Source organism: Arvicola amphibius, chromosome 10, assembly GCF_903992535.2.
Source record: "Arvicola amphibius chromosome 10, mArvAmp1.2, whole genome shotgun sequence".
Classification (NCBI taxonomy): domain Eukaryota; kingdom Metazoa; phylum Chordata; class Mammalia; order Rodentia; family Cricetidae; genus Arvicola; species Arvicola amphibius.
The window spans coordinates 57,782,744-57,808,270 of NC_052056.1; the positions used below are offsets into that span (position 1 = coordinate 57,782,744).

Here is a 25,527-nt window from a genome sequence, read left to right on the forward strand (position 1 = left end):
ACTGGAAACAACTGAAAATTAAGAACATCAGGACAGTTTGAAAATAAGAGAAATTAAAACAAGCCTATGAAGTCTGTCATCTGACTTCAAATGTGAACGGTTTAATTAAGCCTATCACAGTGAATAATTAAAAAAAATACCAATATATATCATTATAGATTTCAGAACTGGGGAAACTATCCAAAAAGGAAATAAAATACACAAAGAAGGAGTAGTAGCATCTGGAAACCAGTATGAAAGAAAAAAGTTTCAACATTCTAAGAAAAATCTGACTACTTGAGACTGAGGCAGAATGACTGACCCAAGTTCAAGGACAGCCAGTCAGCGCTATCTAGCCAGAATTTTTTCTACATGCCCCCTTTTCAGGAATCTACTAAAGAACTGACTTTAGCAAAAAGAGGAAGTAAATGCTTCTAGAACGATGGTTCTCAACCTAGGGATTGAGAACCCTTTGGGGTTCAAATAACCCTTTCATAGGGATTGCTAAAGATCATCGGAAAACATAGAAATTGATATTATGCTTTATAACAGTAGTAAAAGTCATAAAGTGGCAAGAAACAAAATTTTATAGTTGGGGTAAACCACAACATGAGGAACTGTATTAAAGGATCACAGCATTAGGAAGGTTGAGAACCACTGGTCTAGAAAAACATGAGATTGGAGACTGGAGAGATGGCTCAGTGGTTAAGAGCACTGGCTTCTCTTCCAGAGGTCCAGAGTTCAATACCCAGCAACCATATGGTTGCTCACAACCATCCATGAGATCTGGTGCCCTCTTTTAGTCTGGCCTGCAGACATACATACAGACAGAACACTGTATAAATGATAAATAAATAAATCTTAAAAAATAAAAACATAAAGATTAAGGAGAAAGGATCATTATAAGAAAAATGGTAAGAAATCCGAGTAAAGAAGTCTTAGTACAATAAATAGCAACACAGCAAATTCACAGAATAATCAATATTAACTGATCCCAGAGGGCAAAAACTGTGGAGGAAAAACTTAAAAAAAAAATACTAGAGCCAATAAATTATCTGAAAAGTTTAAGAAGTTAAACTTAAAAAAAAAACAAAAATTAAATTAAAAATTAACTTGTCATAGAGACATATGCCTTTAGTTCCAGTATTTATGAGGCAGGGGCTAGCCTGATCTGCATAGAAAGCTCTAGGAGGACAGCCAAAGCTGCATGAGACTCTGTCTCATAAATAAACAAATGACCTAGCTATAGGAGGGAATCAGTAAATGTTAGAAATTTAAAGAAAGCTAAATAGGTTTATTTATTTATTATTTATTTTTAAAAAAGGCACAGGAGGAGAGCAGGTTGCTGGAGAGATGGTGCAGTGGGTAAGGTTGCTCTTCCAGAGAACCTGGGTTCAATTTCAAGCACCTACATAGTGGTTCACAACCATCTCTAGCTCCAGGGGAATCTAACTGACCCTCCTCTGGTCTCCACAGGTACCAGGTATGTACATAGTATACAGACATAGATGGAGGCAAAACATACACATAAAATGCAGGAATTACACACACACACACACACACACAAATATTTTATTTTATTTTTTTTTTTTTAAAGAAGGGCTGGAGAGATGGCTCATTGGTTAAGAGCATTTGCTGCTCTTGCAGGGGACCAGAGTATCCAGGTTTATAACTGCCACATGGCAGCTCACAGTTCCAGGATCTGATACCCTCTTCTGACCTTCACGGACACTGCATGCAAGTGCATACATTAATGTATACACACATACACACACACACACACACACACACACACACACACACACACATGCATATATACAGCAAAACACTCAAACTAAAAACAAATCAAGAAAAAGAAAAAAAAAAGGAAAAAAGAAAACTCCAAGAAAAAAAGCAATGTACAGAAAAGCAAATACAGCTGCTCATCAGTGATGGATAATGAAGGCACACAGGAGTACAACTATGCTGCTAGGAATGACTGGAAAGAGCGCTGTAAGACCTTCACCTACTACAATGGAACATCAGCAGATAGTTTAAACTCACCAATATACAGAAATTTAACATTCATAAGAGTTGAAAGCATCTTACCTAGGAATGAAACCTGAAACCTCTAGTTTATTTTCAAGTATCTGAAAACTGTTTGGCTCCCTCCACTACATGTGTCAGTCACTCATCTCAAAGTAGGAATGTGAAAAGAAAATATAACCACCCAGACAGTCATGATCTATAGACTACTCATAGACAACAGGTTACCTGAACTCACAGGCCAAGCTAACTGATGACAAATTCTGACAGTCCAGATTATCAAACCTGTTATTCCAGAAGATATTTCTCTTCACTAAAAATGCCAAACAGGCCTTTATTCCTTATTACTTTGTGTATGAACTTTAAAGCAATAACATATGACTATATCATATCTAGTCAGCAGGAATCTAAAGCTCAGTGTAGCTGGGTGCCAAATTGTAGTTCCACAATAGCCAGGAATGGAGAATAACAAAGGCTTATTTATTTGGGGATAAACTCACAATAAGGGTAGCGACCCACAGTTCTCTGCACACACTGGAAACTGGAACCAAATCCAGAAAAAAAAAAAAAAGAAAGAAAGAAAAGAAAAAAGAAAAAAAAAGGTGGGGAGGCTGTGCACACGTTTTGTCTGCACTTATAGTACATGAGACTTCACCAAAATTGGGCCTGTATCTTAAAGGCTATTGGCTGAAGAAGTTTTCACAACTCAGTCAACATAAAGTAGGTTCTTTCTGTACAGGAGACCTTTTAATTTCACTTGTCTGAGCTATACACAGAGTTGTTTATATACTTTGTCTAGATAACAAATATTAATTTCTATTCTGCTGAAAGGGTGGTACTAAGAGACGCAGCTAACACTTTGCACTCTGAAGCATCAATTACTACACTTCACTCAGACCTAGCTGCGTAGTTGGCACAAACCAAGGACCTTATAGATAGATGAGAAAACAGCTGTGGGAAGATCAACAGTACCAAATGAATTCCTGTTTTCCTTATCTTCAGTATCTCACAAACAAGGCATGAAGTACTAATGAGTTACCTGTACAAAACAGAAGTTACCAAGTGACAAACATTTTTTGTTTTTTTAATTTTAACTTTATTTTATATTCCATCCACAATTCTTCCCCACCACGTCTCCCCCAGCCCACCCTTGTTATTTTTTGTTTTTGAGACAGGTTATTTGGCTGACCTGGAACTCGCTATGTAGACCAAGATGGCCACCAACTCAAAAAAAAAAAAAAAAAAAAAGTGCCTGCTTCTGTCTTTAAAGTAGTGGAACTAAAAGCGTAAAATCACACCCAGCTGAAAGTTAAGAGCCAATATTTCAGAAAATTAAAGACCTAGCACAATTTCAGATTTTTACATAGTAAATATGGTAAACTTCCAACTACAAATGCTTTTAGTCAGAAGTGTGGTCCTATTTGTCAATTTATATACTATGGACATTGAGCTTATGCTTTCAGGAAGTTAAATAAAGAAAAAAAAGCTATGGAAATTTTATAATAGAATTGAAGCATGAAAAAGCAACCACACACACACATGTGCACACACACACAATCAGTAAACTAACCAAGGACAATTCAGGCATGTCCAATTTTTTGACACTGTGACACTAGGTAACAAAGGGGGAAAAAATTAAGGGAGCCCATGAGATGACTCATTGGCACTTACTGCCACCCAGGAACCAACTAGACAGAAGAAGAGAATCGACTCCTGCAAGTTGTCTCCCGGCATCTACATGCAGTCTTGGCTCCAAGACGCCCAACCCCTACTGTCACACAAACATCATGCATATACATTAAATAAATGTCATCTAATAATAACAATAATAATCCTTTAGTTTTTTCTGAGATAGGGTTTTTTCTCTGTGTTAACAGCCTCAGTTGTCATCAAACTCACAGAGATCCACCTGCCTCTGCCTCCCAAGTGCTGGGATTAAAGGTCAGTGCCACCACCACCTAGCAATAATAACACAAAAGCATTATCCAAAATGTCTTTTTGAATAAAATAGAGAAAAGATGTATTCTCTCAAATTTTACTTTAAAATATTAGATATTGGAACTATATAGGGAAAGAAACATGAAGCAACCAGAGCACATAAATGACAATCACTAATGTTAATGTATGAGTTTATGAGGTTCACTGCCCTTTGTTCCTGTTTATTTTCAAACTTCTCAAATAAAATTTATGAGAGGCAGTGCTTTGCCATCTGAGAATTCAGTAACACATATGTACAACAGAAGTAGGTGACTGACAGCCCCACGGACTTACTTGCTCCTCTCTCTTCTGCTTCCGTAACTGCAGGCCCTCTTCCTCCCTCCTCCTGCGCATCTCATCTGGATTCAGAGATTTGTTCTTGTAACTTTTCAGGCGAAAGTTCTCCTTTCCTGGCGTGGTCATGATTTCTAGAAAAACAGCGAGGGAACAGATGAATTTTAAGGATTTTATTATTCTCTGAGCTTAACCTTCAACACGCATGCGCGCGCGCACACACACACACACACACACACACACACACACGGGGGGGGTGGTGGAACATGAGAAATGGTTATTTCATTTATGTACTGGGAGGGAAGGAAGCCAGCACACTATATGGGGTCAGAGGACAACTTGCAGGAGTCACTCTCTCCTTCTACCACGATAGTCTTGAGGAGGGAATATTCACAGCCAGGCTTGGCAGCAAGCATCTCACTCCACAATTTATATCTCACCAGCTCTATCATATTTCCAAAAGCATTATTAAAATATTCAATTCAACCGTTTTTACTATACTAACAGGTACGTGTAAATATTACCAGACTGAATTTGAGTACTTTTATCACCTTAAAAAAGAAACCTGTCTTGGTCAGGCAGTGGTGCGCACGCCTTTAAGTCCAGCACTCAGGAAGCATAGGCAGGCAGAGCTCCGTGAATTTGAGGACAGTCTATTCTCCAGGAGAGCCAGGGCTACAAAGAGAAACCCTGACTCAGAAAAAGAAACCTGTTTCACTTAGTTCATTAGCTATTGATCTTATTTTAGACATTTCATATAAACAGAATCATATGACATGTAATCTTTTGTTGATAGGCTTCATTTAGCCTAACACTTTTAAGATTGATTTTCTCTGTAGCAAATTATCAATATTTTACTCCTTTCTACAGCTGACTAATATTCCATTGTATATGTCTACAACAATTACTTTTATCTCTTATCAGCTGATGGACAATTGGGTTATTTCCACCTTTTAGCTATTATGAACTATCTTCCATAAACATTTATGAAGAAGGTTTTGTGCAGACATATTTCCATTTCTCATGCATATACATTTAGCGGTTGTAATGTGTGTCACAGTAACTATGCTTAATCACTTGAAAAACTGCCCACCTTCCAAGGTGACTTTATCATTTTATATGCCCATCACCACTAGCTGCAATTTTCTACATTCTAGCTAATATGATTTCTTTAACTGAAGTTAAAGGTATGAAGTGGTAGGTCTTCTGCAAGAACATCAAGTACTTAGCACTGCTGAGCCATCTCTCCAACTCCCCCTAACAATGCTTATGCACATTTCTGAATATAAATTTTATACTTCTTTTGCTAAACATATTCTCAAGTATTTTTTATGTCTTGATGAGTCAATTTTTAATTTTACTTTAGGTTATTCGTTATGTCTACAGAAATACAACTCACTGTTATGGCGGTTTTGTTTGGTTTTCATCTGTTTTTGAGACAGTGTTTCATGTAGCCCAACCTGGTCTCAAACCCCACCTCCCAAGGACTAGGATTCTAGGCGTGCACCACCACACCCAGTTTCAAATGATTCATAAATACTGACCTAAAATACCCTTCCATCTTGTTGAGCTTATCAGTGTTCAGCAGATACACAAGGCCATCTCCTATACAGACTTTAGTTATTCCTACTAACCTTGATACCTTTGTACTCTTTAGTTTCCTAGTTAAGGTTTTCAATACAAAGCTGAACATAAACGGAAAACAGACATCTAAGGAAAGCTACCATTAAGCATGACATTATTACCCTTGAGAATTATTTTAAAAAATTTTTAGTTTATGTGTATGTGTATGGTGTGTCTATGTGAATATGTTATGTGTGCTTGGGTACCCACAAAGGCCAGAAGATGTTGTCAGAACCCCAGGAGCTGGAGTTGCAAGTGGTTCTGAGTACTGGAAACTAAACTAAGGTGCTCTGGAAGAGCAGAAGCACTCTTCTATTTTCACTGTGAGCCCAGCCTTTAAAAGCTAAGTTACCTCTCCAGGCCAGGAGTGCTCTTAACCACTGAATCATCTGTTTTCCATGGGTGTGCTCTACCATGTTGAGAAGCTCCTTTCTATTTCTAGATGAGTGTTTTCTACCACTGAAAGAATTTGGACTTTGTGAAATGCTTTTTCTGTATACTGAGATGCACTTTTTGTTTTTATTTTACTAATACATTACATTAACATGTTTTAAGACTTTAAACCAATTCCTTCACATCTCCAGGAAAAATCCCATCTCACTATAATGTGTAAGTAAGTCTTCTGAAAGACTGCTGGGCTCCACTCGAAGTACTCTGTTGAGAATTGTGTTCAAATTATGATATCAGTCTGTATTTTTCTTGTGAATATCTTGTCTGGCTCTGGTATCAGATTTTGGTATGAACTTTATAAAATGAGTTGGGTGATGAAATACTTTGTAAAGAATTAGTCCTGAGTCTTCAGATGTCTGGTAGAATTCAGGAATGCAGTCAGCAGGCCTAAACTTTTCTCTGTGAGCAGTTTGTTTTACAGCTCCACACTTTATATGCCTATTCATAGTCTGTTCTTATTTAGACAGCTTTGATAGATATGTAATATGTCTGTTTCATCTAAGTCTTTATTGTGATACAAGAGTTGACCACATTTTTATAATTTTTTGTATTGTAAGCTAGTAAAGTTCCCAACTTTGCTTCAGTTTTGTATACAGTAAAACTTTTTCCCATGGTTTTACTTTCCAAAGTTTCAGACACCAATTATCAATCACAATCCAAACCTAGAAAATTCGAGAAATAAGCAATTCATAGGTTGCCCATTATTCTAACTGCTGTTGAAATTTCACACCATCCCACTTCATCATGTCAGCTAAGTAAATCATTACTTTGCCTAGTATACTCATGTTTTATCCAGTACCTACTTGTTAGTATTTAAAGTTATTGTGATCATCAAACTAAAATGCTTGTATATAAGATTCAATATTACCTGCTTTCAAATACCCACTAAGGGAAATAGAATATCTTCCCCAAAAGACAACTGTACTTGGTTTATAGTTTGCTTCCTCATTACTCCTAGTTGTTCTGTTCACTACTGAAAGTATAGTAATGCAGTGTCTTCACTCTTACTGAATTATTCAGTTATCCCTTCATTTATGTCACACACATACCCTTCTCATTTACTATAGGCCTTGTCTTTGGGAGGAAGAAAAAGATGAGCTAGAGAGATGACTCAAGTTTAATTCCTAGAACCCAAATCAGGCGGCTCACAACCATCTATAACTCCTGCTCTAGGGTATCTGAACACCTCTGGCCACCACTGCAGGCATCTACAGTCATGTTTGTGCACATAGACAGACTCAAGTCCCACCTCAAAAGAAGTCAGCTTAAGTCATAATAGCTTAAGGCTATGATCCCAAAACTTGGGAGATGGAAGAGGAGATTAATATTTCAAGGTCACCCTCAGCTACACAGCAAGTTCAAGGCTAAGGAAAATCTGGTCTACATAAAAGAGACTGTCTTAAAACAAAAAATTTCCCAAATAATTTCCTAAAAATCTAAAAAATATTTTCACAAAAACTAACTACTCTTATTTTTCCCCCTAAAGAAACAACTGGCTCTAGCTAAGAAGAACCCCTTTAAAATCCTAAAATTCATAGAAAGTAGCTTTATTGGATCTGGGCAGTAATAAAGTATACAATATAGCTGGGTGGTGGTGACCCAGTGGCTCAGGCCTTTAATCCCAGCACTCAGGTGGATCTCTGAGTTAGAGGCCAGCGTGGTCTAGAGAGTGATTTTCAGAACAGCCAAGACTATACAAAGAAACCCTATCTCAGAGAAAAAAAAAGTATGTGTATATTTAATGACATAAGCCAAGCCCGATGACACACACCTTTAATCCCAGCATTCAGGAGGCAGGGGGATCTCTATGAGTTCCAGGTAGGCTGGTCTACAGCAAGTTCCAGGACAGTCAGAGCTACAAAGAAAGACCATCTCAAACAACATGAAAAGAAGGAACTCAGTGTATCTTTTTATTAAAGTGCCGTAAGAGAACCAATTACATGAAGACATTAGATTTCTCTGAAGCTTGGATCCCCCATTTCTAGAATGGAGATATGAAGACCTCATAAGGTAAAGAGAACATAATATTTCATAGCATACTTGTACTGCCTGATCCATATTTAGGTAAAATTTGATATACAAAGAATGAAGGGAGAGCTATAAATAACCCCAAGTGATCAGAGGTCTCCAAAGCTCTACAAGTAGATGGTAGCTGGGCTTGGGCACAGTTCTAATACCCTGGGTTTAATCTCCAATACCAAAAGACAACCAAGAAAAGAAGTATTTCAGCTAAATTGTAAAGTAGAAAAGATTTTAGCAGATGAGGTTAAAAAAGAAAATTCCACAAAACAGGCAAAAATCAGAAGAGGGGCTGGAAAGATGGCTTAGTGGTTAAGAGAGGACCAGAGTCAGGTTCCCATCATCCATGTCCAATAGAACAGAACCTGGAGCTCTAGCTCCAGATCTGACACATTATTCATGCCTATGTGAGCATGTGCACGCATACACACATACACAACTAAAAGTAAAATAAATTTTTAAGATTAAAAAAGAAGTCAAAAAGTGGTTGCTGAGGAATGGCAGTCTCATCTATTAAAACAGTTATTCTTCAAAACAGAGAAAAGACAACTAAGAAATGCCAACAACTCGTTTTCTTTCTCTTCATTATTCCTGTGTGCAAACATGTATGCACCCACACATTTTGAGCACACATGCACGTATATCAGAGTTGAGTGTGTCTTCTTTCACTCTCCACCTTATTGCTGAGACAGGCCAAGGCAGGATTTACTTAGGAGTCTTAGGCCAGCCTGGTCTATAGAGTGAGTTCATAACCTAGGTTCTGTTTTAAGTTTGTAGAGTGAGTCTTTAAATCAGTGGTTCTCAAGCTGTGGGTTGTAACACCTTTGGGGGGAATCAACAATCCTTTCACAGAGGTTGCCTAAGACCATAAGAAAACACAGATATTTACACTATGAAACATAACAGTAGCAAAATTATAGTTATGTAGTAGTAATGAAAATAATTTTATAGTTAGGGTGATGGAGGAGAGTTATCTGTCTATGTTACTTTCATTGGTTAATTAATAAAGAAAACTGCCTTGGCCCTTTAAGAGAACAGAAAATTAGGTAGGCGGAGTAGACAGAACAGAATGCTGGGTAGCAGGAGTGGGGAGACGCTTCAGGCAGTCGCCATAGTGAGTCTCCATGCTTCTCCTCTCCGAGATGGACGCAGGTTAAGATCTCTCCTGGTAAGCCACACCTCGTGGTGCTACACAGATTACTAAATATGGGTTAAAGGAAGATGTGAGAATTAGCCAATAAGAGGCTGAAACTATGGGCCAGGCAGTGTTTTAAAAGAATACAGTTTCCATGTAATTATTTCGGGTGTAAAGCTAGCTGGCGGCCGGGTGGCGGGACGCAGCCCCAACGCTTCTTTCTACAGATTGGCGCTCCAATGTGATGGACTAAATCCACTTAAAAACCTGAGAGGGCTTTAAATAAAGGAGAGAGAGAGTTTAACACAGCTTTTTGCTGTTTGCCTGGACGTGCCGTAGAGAGATTTCCTGTTTCGGCAATAGCGGTAGAAAAAAAGCTGAGTCATTTTAAAACGCAGCTTCCTGGTGCTGTGCCGCCAGGGCAAACTCTGGTTATAAAGCATTTCAATGGCTTTTATGGGCCTGGATATTTGTGTTCCCGCTTGGGATAGGAAGGAGAGTGCGCTGAGACCGGGCCAATGGCTCAGCGCTCCCCGCCTGCATCTGGGCACATGGCAAAATCAGGCTTAGGCAGGCGGAAGAACATGGCGGATTCCTGCCACAATACAGAGAGATGTTTTCAGACTGCGCAGTGCTCTGTGTGTGAGATTTGGCTGTAACTTGGATGAAAAGACGCTCAGTCTCAGAATTAAACTGCTGAGTGTGGCTCCAATGTGGACTGCTGTGTGCCTGGAACTGTGTGCGGCTCAGGGGCATCAAATGACTGAGGCAGGAGCCGCTCTGGCTCTGCTCCACCTTGCTGAACTGTACTGATCTCAGGAAGGATCTATCGTAATTACCATGATAACAGCGCAGTTAAGGTTTAGACTTGGCTGGAAACAGGCGGTACCGTATTACCTCTACATGGCGCAACTTCAGTTTTTAAGAAGTAGTTAACCTTTTAAAAAGTGCTCCTGGATAGTAAAGAATTACAGATTCACAATAGGAAAGATTCAGACATAGAAGGCCTTTAAATGGCTCACAATGTTGGATGAATATACGTAGGCTTGAGAGAGAGAAAAAATAAATATATAGAGAATAAAGTTAATGCCTTAAAAAGGGTAAAGTCTTTAAAGAGAAAGAAGTAAAGTGATAGAGTAAAAATAAGCCACGTAAAAATGGAAAATTCACAGAGAGTCTGGATTATGTATTTTGTTGTGTTTTCTTTGAAATTTTTGACTGTAAAGGAGCTAAATACAGAGAGACATTTCATTATATGGGCTGCCAGGCTAGACCAGAATGGACATCTTAATGGTATGACTTCAGAATTTGGATCTAAGAACATGATGCTTTGGAAAAGAGTTTCTTCTTTTGTTTTCACAGAGGACGAGACTCTGTGGATTTCTTCTATCCCAATATGGTATGATAGACCACGCCCTCCTGAAAGGTTGCTGTGAACATCTTCAAAAAATTACTTCACTCAACTGCCAACTGAGAGGAACCTAGCACACAGGTTACACCATGAAAGACCTAAATAACAGCGCCCCCATTCAGCAGGAAGCAGTTTGGAGAGACAAAACTGCACCCATTTTCCCAAATATTGTTTATAAATGTTCTTTTACATTTAAAGGGGGAGATGATATAGATATGAATAATTTGCATTGGTATGGATTTTAAGGTCAATTTGTTATATGTATATGTATTTCTGATCTTGATTAAGCTATTTTGATTGTGTAGTTCATTTTAAAAACTGTAATGTATAATTAGGAAATATAGGTTAATGGATAATCATCGATAATAGTCAAGCTTGTAGTCATGTTAGTTAGATTTTCTAGATATATAGAGATATACTTTAGATAAATAGGCATTCTTCATATCTTTCAATAGTCAAACTTGTAGTCATGTTAGTTAGATTTTCTAGATGTGCATAGATATATTTCAGATAGGCATTCTTCATATCTTTCAAAGACCGCAGAATATGGCATTTAATGTTTTAATAACTTAGGGTTTTTCATGACAATGAGACACGTCTGCTCCTGGCAGCACCAATCTACTTCGAGAGGAAGATGGGCATTGAAGAGGCTACTTATGGAGTTTGTTAGCCATTTGGGCAAGAAACTGCTCTTGCCTGGACTGTTGCATAAACTGGACACAAGGAACCCACAGAAAGAGGACTGCTGAACTTGCCTAAAGGTGAGATGGCCTTTTGGGGTTCCTGATTCATTAAAGAGTCTGCGAGACGTTCTGCAGGACACAGCAGAAAGTGACTGAACTGTCTTTGGAATTTCCTGCTTCATGGAAATGTCTGCTGGATACTTATGGGCCTGTAGGCTGAAGATGGATGCCCCAACGGTACAGAGGAACTTTGGGTGACTGTCCAGGCAGCGAGTTGTCTCTGTCATTTCTAGAGTTTGAAAGTTGCATATGACTTGTTTACTTAGGTAATATTATATCCTTCTGGAGTCTTTGGAGTTGAAAAATAAATAGTTATAGCTTTCCTTAGTTATGATAAAAGATAAAATAGATTTAAATATTGTAACTGTAATACTTGCTTGATAACTGTTTTGTTATATGTAATTTTGCTATGTTAAAGTTGAAGCCTTTCTTTTTTGTTTAAACAGAAAAAGGGGAAATGATGGAGGAGAGTTATCTGTCTATGTTACTTTCATTGGTTAATTAATAAAGAAAACTGCCTTGGCCCTTTAAGAGAACAGAAAATTAGGTAGGCGGAGTAGACAGAACAGAATGCTGGGTAGCAGGAGAGGGGAGACGCTTCAGGCAGTCGCCATAGTGAGTCTCCATGCTTCTCCTCTCCGAGATGGACGCAGGTTAAGATCTCTCCTGGTAAGCCACACCTCGTGGTGCTACACAGATTACTAAATATGGGTTAAAGGAAGATGTGAGAATTAGCCAATAAGAGGCTGAAACTATGGGCCAGGCAGTGTTTTAAAAGAATACAGTTTCCGTGTAATTATTTTGGGCAAAGCTAGCCAGGTGGCGGGACGCAGCCCGCCGCTTCCTTCTACATTAGGGGTCACCACAACATCAACTACATTAAAGGGTTGCAGCATTAGGAAGGTTGAGGACTACTGCTCTAAATTAACAGGACAGGGTGTAAAACAAAAGTTCTGAAGAACCATAGGCACTAGGTACTAGGGCCAGAGTGATCGCTCAACAGGTGAACGTACTTGCAGAGCAACCCTAATAGAGCTCCGCCTCCAGAACCCATAGTGGAAGAACTGACTCCATGTTGCTCATGGTCCAGGAGCACCCGCCCTCTCACATCACACATAATAAAATTAAAACACACACACACACCAACACTAAATGGGCAAGCTGCAAAGTTTACACAGTAACCAGAACTTAAATCAAAATGCATAATGAATTTGAGGTTTCTGGCAGAGCTAATCTGTGCCACATCACATAACTTCACTGAAGCCTGATTATGACACACTCAGGCACTTCATACAGGGTACACCATCAAGTTACACAATACCATCAAATGCTGCCCAAAAAATCTCAGCCTACTTTTCAAACTATTGTGTTAAAATTACAGTGGGTTTTAAAACTTTTATTATACTTAATAGCAGTATGTATGTGTGTTTGTATATATGGATATCCACATGTGTACAGTGCCTGTGGGGAAAGAAGAGGACACTGAAACTATATAAATGATTGTGAGCCACCATGTGGATATACTGTGAACCAAAACCAGGTCTTCTGCAGCAGCCTGCTGGCCAGTTTTATGTCAATTATACACAAGCTAAAATCATCAGGGAGAAAAAGACTCAATTGAGAAAATGCCCCCATAAAATGAAGCTGTAGGAAATGCCTTAGGGTATCTTAATATTTGAAGGGAGAGCCCAGGCCATTGTGGGTGGTGCCATGCCTAGACTGGTGGTCCTGGGTTCTAAAGGAAAGCAGGCTGAGAAAGCCATGAAGAGAAAGCCAGTAAGTAGCACCGCTCCAAGGACTCTACATCAGTTTCTGCCTGCGGGTTCCTGCCCTTCTTTTAATTAACTGTAATATGGAAATGTAAGTCAAATAAACCCCTTCCTCCCTGAGTTGCTTTTAGTCATGGTGTTTCATGAAAGCACTATTAACCCTAACTAGAGCAAAAAGCAAGTGCCATCTTTGCCATCTCTGTAATCCCAACTGCAGTTATTAATAACATACAAAATCTGCTTTTACAGAAAACATAATGGTTAATTTTAGAAAACAAGAAGACTTTTAATATTTTCCTACAGTTCATCCTCAGCAGGTATTAGGCACTGCATTAGAAGGTTTGATTTTTTTGTTGTTTTTTTTTGAGATGTAGTGTTGAAGCCTGTCCTAAAACTCAACTCTGTGGCCCCAAACTCACAGAAATCTGCCTGCCTCTGCCTCCCAAGTGCTGGGATTAAACCCCACCTGGCTCTGAGGTTTTTTTTTGTGTTTGTTTGTTTGTTTTAATCTTTCTACTTGAATTTTTGCTTGGTAGGATCAGGACAGAATTTCCAACCATTCTGAAATAGCCTTAAACATATTGCTATCATTTTGTACTAGGTATTTACATGAAACAGTCATCTCAGCACTGACTGTTAAGTATAAAATCAAAGAATCGATCAACTCTGAAATGTGCTGAAGATGTTATATATCTTGCAACATCAAATATTCAACAAAGATGTAATAATGAAAAAATAGATGTAATAATGGAAAAATAAACACACAACTGACTCATACAAATTCGTTTTAGTCTTTAATAAATGGTAAAAGTTCATTTATATCAAAGAATTACTTTAAATTAGTTTTTGTTTATTATCAATAAATGCTTGAACTGCATTCTTATTTGTATTACACCCACATTGTCTGGCTGCAGAAAAATTTCTTGAACAAAAATGGCCTCTAGTGGAAAAAATTTAAGCTCTGGTATGTACAAAATAAACAGCACACATACACCTTGACAAACATTTCATCTCACAATAAATCATGTGTAATTACAACTGTAAACATTCACAGCTGAGTCACAGAGGACTGGGATTCTACAACGCTACAGGAAAGAATGGAAGTAGAGCTCAATTAATGTTTTTAATTGTTTTCTTTTTTTAAGACTTATTTATTTATTATGAATACAGTGTTCTGGCTGCATGTCAGACGAGGGCACCAAATCTCATTACAGACGGTTGTGAGCCACCATGTGGTTGCTGGGAATTGAATATAGGACCTCTGGTAGAGCAGTCAGTGCTCTTAACTCTGAGCCATCTCTGCAGCCCGAGCTCAGAAATTTAAGACAGATAATTAAAGTACCCTGTATGATCTGGTATGTCAAAACGAATGCAATCAACTTTAAAATTCTTTTTTTCCTAAGGGACAGGAAATAATAAAATTTCCAAACCTGAAAGATAAATTCCCAGTTTTTTAAGGGTCTATAGAATGCAGCTTTTAAAAAAGGTATTTATGTATATGGGTGTTTTGTCTGTATGTACGTTTGTACACCAGAAGAGGGTATTGGATCCTATAGATCCTAGGAGTTGAACTCGGGACCTTTGAAAAAAGAGCAGTATTCTTAACCACTGAAGCATCTCTCTAGCCCTGGAATGCTCTTTTTTTTTTTTTTTTTTTTTTTTTTTTTGGTTTTTCGAGACAGGGTTTCTCTGTGGCTTTGGAGCCTGTCCTGCTGTCCTGGAACTAGCTCTTGTAGACCAGGCTGGTCTCGAACTCACAGAGATCCGCCTGCCTCTGCCTCCCAAGTGCTGGGATTAAAGGCGTGCGCCACCACCGCCCGGCTGGAATGCTCTTTTAAAAAAAAAAAAAAAAAAAAAAAAAGCTGGGGTGAAGTAATGGAAATGTAACTCAGTTGGTAGAGTGCTATACATGAGATCTCATCTCAGCTTGTCTACCATGCTGGGGTTCCATCCCCATTACCACATTAATGGAAAAACAAAACAACAAAAAAAAAACAACAGGTGCCAGAGACCCTAACCCTAACCCAGAAGCACAAGAATTAGTAATACTGACTGTTCTTCCAGGTCATGAATTCAATTCCCAGCAACCACATGGTGGCTCACAACCATCTAAAATGAGATTTGATACCCAATTCCAGGTGATATGACTCCTTCTTCTAGCTTCTAGAGGGACCAGGCATTAATGTAGTGTACAGACATGCATGTAGACAAAACACCCATACACATAAAAATAAAACTGGAAAAAAAATGCTTGTCACTTAAGAAAGAAAGTTCAGGGCTGGATAGATGGCTCAGAGGTTAAGAGCACTGGCTCCTCTTCCAAAGGTCCTGAGTTCAATTCCCAGCAACAACATGGTGGCTCACAACCATCTGTAATGAGATCTGGTGTCCTCTTCTGGTCTGCAGGCATACTTGCAAGGGAACACTGTATACATAAGAAAAAAAGAAAGTAAGTTAGTTCAAGGTCATCCATCCTCTAGACCAGCCTAATATACATGAGATCTCATCTCAGATTGCAAAAAAATTTCAAGAATGAAAACTTGAATTTGGATCCTCAGCACCAGGTAAAGGACCAGATGTAGCACACAAATCTGTAAACCCAGAGCTGTCCCACTGTTGGGATAAATCTTGAGCTCCTGATTCAGTGAGACTGTTTTCAAATAATAATATTGGGGGGGGGGACAGTTAAGAGCATGTTCTTGCTGAGAGCACAAGTTCAGTTCCTAGCATCCATGAAAGGCATCTCACAACTACCTGTGACTCTAGCAACAGAGAATGCAAAGCCTCAGGCCACCACCACCTGCACTCAAGTGCACATATTTACAAACACACACACACACACACACACAATTAGAAATAATAAAAATAAATTTTAAAAAAGATTGAGATTGATCAAGAAAGATACCCGATTCCTTTGGCACCAACACTCACGTGCACACATGTGCATGCACACCCATAAGCACAGGTATATATACCACACCCACACAATATTTTTTAAATGGCTTAAAATGTCAAAAGCAACAGTGAAAGGAAGCAGTGGAGATTCTGCTTCTACTTTGAGTGAAAAATTCTTTAAGGTTTACTTTTTATTATGTATGCAGTGTTCTATCTGACTGTATGCCTGCAGGCCAGAAAAGGGCACCAGATCTCATTATAGTTGTGAGACACCATGTGGTTGCTGGGAATTGAACTAAGGACCTCAGCCATTGCTCTTAACCATTGAGCCAACTCTCCAGTCCCCCAAATAATGTTCAATTTCATACCCGGCAAGATTACTGGTCAATTGAGAAGGTAAAATAAAAAAAGTACCATGCATGTGTCAGGAAGTTATCAAGAAAATATATTCCAAAGAAAATAAATAAAGAAAACAGGGGGAAAAGATGACTCAATAAAGAAGAGCAAAGAAAAATTTAAGGATGACATAGCGAGACATCCCACAATAAGAATGTAAATGACCATAGATGAAGACTACCAACCCAGGCTGTATTAAAAAGAACTGGGGCTGGAGAGATGGCTCAGCAATTAAGAGTGCTGACTGCTCTTTCCAGAGGACCCAGGTTCAATTCCCAGCACCCACATGGCAGCTAACAACTGTTTGTAACTCCAAGATCTGACACCCTCACAGACATACATGCAGGCAAACACCAGTGTAAATAAAAAGAAAAATAAATAAACTTTAAAAAAAAAAAAGAACAAAGAGGCTAGGATTTTTTGGCAAATATTTCTAGTCCCAACACTTGAAAATGAGAGGCAGAAGAATCTTCAGTTCCAGGCCAGCCTGGCTGAATAGTGATACCATCTCAAAAAGCCAAAAAACAAAGAAAATAAAGAGGGTAATGACTTCAGGAAAGAGCTCAAGAAATGAGGCCACTCTACTCCAAAAGAATGTATTAATTTCTACATAAACATCAACTGGTTGACAGGAAATTATAATAGTCAATATGGTTCAACTATACAGTCATATTAACAGATGCTAAAGTAAGTATATTGAGAAAAGGGAGGGGTAGTGTAAATTTAGGTGGAGCTGATAATGTAAATACCAAGGAATATTTCACTCTGAGGAAAACTATAGTAAAAATGGGCACACCTTTAATTCCACCACTCAGGGAGGCAGAGGCAGGCAAATCTCTGTGAAATTCTAGGCCAGCCTGATGTACAGAGTGATTTCAGGGACAGTCAAAACTATGCACAGAAACCTTGTCTCAAAAAGCAAACAAAAAGAGAAGGAAGGAAGCTAGGCATAGTGATACACATTCTTGATCCCAACACTCTGGGTTGCAAAGACAGGTGGATCAGTATTAGTTTAAGGTCTGTGAATTTGTGATTGGCCTGGTCTACACAGCAAATTCCAGAAAGCTAGAACTACACGTGAGACCAATAGAGACAAATTTAAACCACAGAATTAAAAAAAAAAAATGGAGGAGTGAAGAGGCAATAAACTAAGGTATTTATCAATCTAAAGTGAGGTATCATCTAAAGTATAGAGACTGGAACAGGGGTGGCAGTTTTTTCCACTATCCTATTTTAAAACTGAGGAATTTTAATGGTCATAAAACAAAAAACTTAAGAGACTCTTAACTGTAGATAAATTCAGCCTATAGTTTGTTCTAATGTAAATAAAGACTGAACTGCTGATAAAGCCAAGGTTTAAAGTCTGGTATAAATATATTACAATCTTATGTCTTCAATCTTGGCCCCACCACTGTAAAGTGGGGCATGTTACCTAATCAGGCAGTAAGGCAACCTCCTCTTCAAGTGGTTTTGCAAGGATAATTATTGAAAGACATCTGATGTAGACAGGGTTGACCCATAATGAATTTTACTACTTTCCGTGAGTCTTTCTATTTCTCAGTTAGAAGCCCTCATTCTGACCCCAAGCTGGCTTGTTGGTTACAAAGCGTAAGAGAATGGACACATGGACAACTCAGCACGTATCCTTGTTCGTGCTGGAAAACCATTCATGATGAGCATGCAGACTTATCTTTGTATATGAAGGGCAGCATTATTCTTGTTATATGAAGAGGATTATCTCCATTATCCACATTCTGGATTACTGCCAGCTCTCAAGAATTATCCCAATTAGTCGACAGTATTGGGACAGAATCACTTTTTTTTTTCTCATTTAGGTCTACTTTGCAGTGTTGCTAAGGTCTTAAAACAAACAAACAAACAAAAACCCAGAAACTACAATTCATCAGGTCTCATTCCCACATTTTCAATGACCTACTTCACAATCCTTCCAACAAGTCCCATCTGTACACCACAGGAAGAGAGAAATCAGCTCAATTCAGCTAAATGAATTGTCATAGCCAACATTTAGATAATTAGTTACACCTAAATTCATAATCCCAACAAAGTACAAAGATAAGAAAACAAGAGTAATAAGGGATATCAGCAAGTCAGTCATCTAGTCAATCAAAAGTCTTGTCTTTGGTTTTGGTTCATGTAGGCGAGGTAAGCTTCATACTCTGTCCTGAGGATGATCTATATGAACACCTGTTCCCACCTCCCAAGTTTCCTGTTTCCACCTCCCAAGTAATGGTACTAACCCTACAAATGACAAGATATACTCCTACTCTCCCGGTATGGGTAAAGGTAAATGGCAAAATATTGAAAACACCAGAAACAATAGCAAAATTATAGCTCAGGAAATGAGCTACAATTTATGATATAACTGAGACTGAAAATTACAAAAATTGAACCCATTGAGCCTATCAGTCAACATAGAAACTAGAATGCATACAAAACATTAGTCTAACAAAGACAATTATTTAAAAAATGATTTTTTCCTGGTCTACAAGGGCTAGTTCCAGGACAGGCTCCAAAACTACAGAGAAACCCTGTCTCGAAAAACCAAAAAAAAAAAAAATGATTTTTAAAAAAGGAAATAATAGAAAAAATATTATTTATATCCCACACATGTAGAAAATAAAAAATTTAAAAAGCTACCACAAGCAAGTAATTTTTCTTTTGTTTTGTCTGTGGTGCCCTTTGGTATATGTCAATTTTAGAAAAGCACATAATGCAAGAACTGGGGACCTAAGCCTGTGGCAGAGCACTAACCTAGTATGTGTACGTCCAGGAAATGGATCCCTGGCCCCACAAAAAAAAATGAAAGGTGTATAATGGCCTAGCATGCGGGACATACTTTTACTCCCAGCACTTCTGAGGTAGGTGGATCTCTGGGAGTTTGAAGCCAGCCTACTCTACACAGAGTCTTCTCTACAGTCTACTATATAGCCGAGTCCACATGGAGAGACCCTGTCTCAAAAGAAAGAAAAGCATAACTCAGGTATTTGATTTCAGGTATAATCTCTCTATTCTCATTACTTTACTGGTGGTTTTCCAAGTTGATTTTTTTTTTCAGGCTTTTGGTAAGGTTGTGGGTCAACTCCAGGCCTCTGACATGCTACACTCCTGCCCTGTTCTAGGTTCTGCTTTCTTAATTTGTGACAGGGTCAAGTCTAGGCTGGCTTCAAATTCATTCCTGTCTTCATCTCTCAAATGCTAGTATTATAGGCACAAGCTACTAGCTCTTACTCTTTATCAATGAGTAATCTGTTTCACTATATCTAAGATTTCAAGAACTAGGCTGTCTTACAGTGACTTCTGGACTAGAGAGATGGGTCAGCAGTTAAGAGCACTTGCTGGTACCCAGCACCCACAAGGCAGCTCAAAGCATCTGCAAATCCAGTTTCAGAGGCTCTAATGCCCTCTTCTGGCCTCTGCAAGCACCAAGCACCATCATGATGCACTTACATACATTCAAATAGACACTCATACGCAGAAAACCTAAAATATTTTTAGGAAAGAAGTTATTCTGGCCTGGCGGTGGTGTGCACGCCTTTAATCCCAGCACTCGGGAGGCAGAGGCAGGCAGATCTCTGAGAGGTCAGACCAACCTGGTCTACAAGAGCTAGTTCCAGGACAGGCTCCAAAGCTACAGAGAAACCCTATCTCGAAAAAAACCACCACAACAACAAAAAAACCCAAAAAAACAAAACAACAACAACAAAAACCAACCAACCAACCAAACAAACAAACAAAGAAACAAGTTATTCTGAAAACTAATACTGTGTTCTTCGGTGCTTTCATTCATACTAGGAAAAGTTAACATCTACTTCAAAGTTACTGTAAATCCGCTTTTCTTTACTTCCTCTCAGGCCTCCCTCTTAACATTGGGTGCCACATAAAACAGTAACCTACCAAGAATAAATTATTTCAGTAAAACTGTAGAGTTAAACCATTCTCAATTTTCTTTCAAATTTTGGACTTTAAAATGGGAGGGTGGAAGTCAGGTATGACAGCACAAATCTTTACTTCCAGAATTTCAAGAGTCAGAGGCAGGTGGATCTCTGAGTTCAAGGCCAGCCTGGTCTATATATGAGTTCCAGGGGCAGCCAGGAGTACGTAATAACACCCTGTCTCAAAATATATATAAGTAAATCAGGCATGTTGTTTTACCTGTAACCCCAGCACTTGAAAGGCTGAGGCAGAACTGTTCTGAATTCAAGACAACCATGGGCTATGTATCAGGGAACGAAAAGCAAAGAAAGTGACAGGGAGGTGGGGTTTGAAGGAACTGTGTTAAGAGAAAAAAAAGGATAGGTGTTAGTGTTTAATACAATATTTCGAAAGCATTTCTCGGTTGTCGATTCTGATAGTTTACCAAACCTAAGTTTAAGCCTTAAAACCAATTATTTGAAACGTCTCATTGCAAAGCGGGTCGGAAGCAACTGCATTCAACCCTCTCATTCTTTCTGGCCGACATCCCTGACTCCAGGCACCCTCCGGTTTGCTGCTCCCACTGCGAGCCTCAGCAAACGCCTGGCGGTTTCCCTCGCATCCACCGCTCACACAGCCGACCAAGTTGTCATTGCTATAATTACCACACCCCCGTCAGCAGCTCCAGGCCCGCGTAGTTATGACATCTGTAAACTGCAGCCTCCCGTCTCCGCCCCCACCTCCCTCCAAACACCGACCCGGGCGGTAACCTGCCAACTCCCGGACCGGCCCCGCACGCCCGGGACCTCGGCCACCGCACTCCGCGCCGTCCGCCCCCGCCCTCCGGCTAGCGCGGCGCGCAGACTCCGCGCCGCCGCCCCGCAGTCCCCGCCGCCGCTGCCACCGCCGCCCCGCCCCGACCGGCGTTCCTCACAGCGAGCACCAGCGTTCCCCACCCCCACCCCGCTTCGCCTTCGCCGCCGCGCTGCCGTTAGGACCGCCGAGCCCGTGACGCACGGGAGCGACGCGAAGGTCCGGTCCCCGGCGCGTCAGCGCCAGCTCCGGCCTCCGCCCGCGTCCGCCTTCGCCCCGGGGCCTCCCTCGGGTCCGCGGAGGGAACCTAGTGCCGCCCGCCGAGGGGGAGGGGCCGTGGGGATCCCCCTCACTCACCGGCTCCTCCAGGCGACCGGTCCCGGTGCCACTGCGAGGGTGAGACGCGCGCTCCTCGCCCGCCCGCTGCGCCTCTTCCCGCACAACCTTGACCAGGCGGAGCGCACCGCGGCGGCGCTCAGCAGGCCTCGCTCTCCGCTACCGCGCACCGAGCCGCGAGACCCAGTGCAGCCGGCGTGCGCAGTGCGCCTGCGTGCGGGGGCCGGCCTGAGCGCCTGCGTGCGCCTTTCCGCCGCCCGCCGCAGGGGCTGCCGGGAAGCGGAGTCTCCGAACGTTCTTCAGAGAGTGGACGCGCTAGGTTTGGAGCGGCCCGGGGGAGAAAAAAAGCAGCGGCCCGGGCTCTGAGTGGGTCTCTGAGGACGAGGTTTGCTGTCAGTAAAAGTAAAGACAGGTAGAAGTTATGTCCTAACTAAGCTCTTCTAGAATGGACGGCTCCCCCTCACATCTCCGTAGCTACCCTCTCACATGGTAGGTACCGCACCCGGAGCTTGCTTATTGGATGAACGATGGCATGGTTGGAGGCTGAGGGAGTATTACAAAATACGTCAGTGTCTCACGTTCAAAGAATTCGCAACTCGTCTGCCGGAACCTTCTGGTATTCTCTTCAGCTCTCTCCCATTTTGCCTGGTAATTTATTAGTATCCTAAAACATTAAATTAAATTTTGAGCCTGGCTTGATAACGCACACCTGTGTTCCCAGAACTAGAAAGGTTGAGTCAGGAGAATGGCGAATTCTAGACCAGAATGGCTATGTAGGAAGACCTTGTATCAATAATAATCATTTTTAGTTAAAAAAAAAATTGCTTTGACATGAGCAGTTTGCTCTCAAACACACTGTTCAGGAAAAATGATTATTTTTCTTTTGGGGAAGTTGAGTTGTGGTTTCAAAAGACCACCTTAAGCCGGCCAAACCGAGGTCACAGAAAAATCTCACACACAGGACGTGGTTTAACGAGTCAGTTTAAAAGGAATGTTGAGAAGCAACAGACAGTGTCGATACATTTATAAACGTAAGAAAGAGGGAATCCTCTGCCGTGCATTGTTCATTTGGCTTGGCTCCAGTGCTGGTTTTAATAAACTTAACACACACTAGAGTCACCTGGCAAGAGGGACCCTGAGTTGAAGAATGGCTCCTGTCAGATTGGCCTGTGGGCATGTCTGTGAGGCATTTTCCTGACTCATGATGGGCCCAGCCCCCAGTGGACAGTGCCACCCCTGGGCTGTAGAAGATAGCAAGCTGAGAATGAGTCACTGTAACCACTTTCCTCATGGTCTGTTCAGCTACAGCCTCCAGGCTCCTGCTTTGAATTCCTGCCCTGGCTTCCTTCAGAGATGTTCTGTAAGCTGGAATGCCTGCCTCCAAGTTGCCTTGTTTAATGCTATTCAAGCAATAGAGCAAAGTAGAACCTCCCTCCCTCAGTCCTTCTTTCCCTTTCTTCTGACTCCCTTCTGCACCAGTATCCCTTCTCCACTAACAGTGTGTTTATTACAATTAGAACTAAGTTTGAGTAAGGCCGTTGGGGAAAAAGAAAATGTTCTATGAGAGAGACTTAGGGCCAGTGTGCTGGCTAGTTTTATGTCAATTTAACACAAGCTAGAGACATCTGAAAGAAGGGAACCTGAACTGAGAAAATTGAGCCTCCATAAGATCCAACTGTAGGGTATTTTCTTAATTAGTGATTGATGGGGGAGGGCCTGGCCCATGGTGGGTGGTGCCATCCCAGGGCTGATGGTCCCAGGTTCTATAAGAAAGCAGGTTGAAGACCGTGTGTGTTGCGCACCTTTTCCCCAGCACTCTGGAGGCAGAAGCAGGTGGATCTTTAGGATCTTTGTGAGTTTGATGCCAGCCTGGACTACAAAGCGAGTTCCAGGAGAGCCAGAGCTACACAGAGAAACCCCATCTCAAAAACAAACAAACAAACAAAAAAGAAAGCACGTTGAACAAGCCAGTAAATAGCACTCTTCCACGGCCTCTGCATCAGCTCCTGCCGCTAGTGTTGTAATAAAAATAAAAATAAAAAAAAAGGCACGTGAGAGAAAGAAGCAAGTTCATATGGAAGGATTTTATTAAGGGAAAACGAATGTAAAAAGAGTGAAGGGGAGTGGGGAACCCAGCCTCTGGGGACAGAAGCAGAAGAGAAGAGAGAGGCAGAGGGAGTGGAGGGGGAGGGAGAAAGAGATGGAAGGTGGGCAGTGCCCTTTTAAAAGGGAACTTATGAATGTGCACTGGAGGTGCTTTTAGTGGCTGCAGCCTGTCAGAACTCCCAAGGCAGGCCAGTACAGAGATGCCTGATTACTTACACCTGGGTTCATGCCCTGTTGGGGGTTCCTGTCCTGGCTTCCTTCAGTGATGCACTTAGATGTGGAAATATAAGCCAAATAAACCCTTTCCTCCCCAATTTGCCCTTTGGTCATGGCGTTCCACTGTAGCTATAGAAACCCTAATTAAGACCTGCAGGTATTCCTGACTGTAGCTGAGGTGATGTCTGATCATTACCAGGAGCTAAGACTCATTATTCAGAGTAGTCTTCATGGAGGCTGGTTTATTCCCTAATCCACTCTTAGTCCTAGGTAGATCCTTAAGAGTCCCAATCAAGAGTCACAGGTATCCACTAGGGTCTCTTCTCTTCGGCAGGGCTTCTCAACCCCATGAGATAACCAAAGCTCTGCTCAGTGTCTTAGCTGTTGCTTGAACTCACAAAGATCTACCTGCTTCTGCCTCTGCCTCCTGGGTGCTGGAATTAAAGGAATGTACTACCACGCTCAGCCTATGAATAATCTTCTATATATTCTAGTATATATACTATGTACAAGTAAACTGCCTGTTTAATTTAAAATGTATGTTTAAGAGTATTTTGCCTAGCCGGGCGGTGGTGGCGCACGCCTTTAATCCCAGCACTCGGGAGGCAGAGGCAGGCGGATCTCTGAGTTCGAGGCCAGCCTGGTCTACAAGAGCTAGTTCCAGGACCGGCTCTAGAAACTACAGGGAAACCCTCTCTCGAAAAACCAAAAAAAAAAAAAAAAAAAAAAAAAAGAGTATTTTGCCTGTGTGTATGTATGTACGCCATATTGTGCATCTTCTGTGTAGAAGATGGGTACCAAATCCCTGGAACTGCAATTACTGACAGTTATTACTGCCATGTGGGAGTTCACATGTGCTGGGTACTAAGCCCAGGTTCTCTGCAAGAGCTGCAAGTGCCTTTAACCACTGAGCCATCTCTCCAGCCCCAGGACACTACATCTTTAATATCATTAGATATGGTAGGCAGAATTCTAAAATAATCTCCGTGATGTCTGATTCTTGGTGTTGCTCTGTATAATCCCCACCCCTTGAATAGGACCCCTTACTAATTCCTAGACAACTGATAGATCTAGGATTATAGAAGGCTTGCTGTGATAACATTTCATTTTGTAATACTTTGTATATTATGAAACTAAAAATTCATGCTAGCCTTAAAGAAGCAATTTGTTGTCACTTGCATATAGAAGGCCACCTGGTTGGGCCTGGAGAGACAGCTCAATGGTTAAGAACACTGGCTATTCTTCTAGAGACCCAGATTCAATTCCCAGCACAGAAATGGCAACTCACAACTGTCTGTAACTGCAGTTCCAAGGGATACAGCACCCTTACACAGATATTTACAGGCAAAACACCAATGCATATAATATCAAAAATAAATAAGTTATTTTTTAAAAAAAAGGCCACCT

The 25,527-nt window shown here is 40.7% G+C and overlaps 1 protein-coding gene across 2 annotated transcripts in view; it reads right to left on the bottom strand.

Annotated features, from left to right (window-relative positions):
- Kpna1 (karyopherin subunit alpha 1) overlaps positions 1–22,005 on the bottom strand; it is a 58,507-nt gene extending 36,502 nt beyond the window's left edge. Inside the window, exons 1-2 of one of the 2 annotated variants that reach the window (XM_038345690.2) lie at positions 21,820–22,005; positions 4,276–4,409 (exon numbers count right to left, since the gene is read on the bottom strand). In XM_038345690.2, the coding sequence (XP_038201618.1) occupies positions 4,276–4,404 (129 nt within the window). In that variant the 5' untranslated portion in view covers positions 4,405–4,409; positions 21,820–22,005. Of the gene's footprint in view, positions 1–4,275; positions 4,410–4,826; positions 4,846–21,819 lie in introns of those variants that run through there. The other variant, XM_038345691.2, reaches the window with a different exon arrangement.
- Between the last annotated feature and the right edge of the window lie 3,522 nt (positions 22,006–25,527).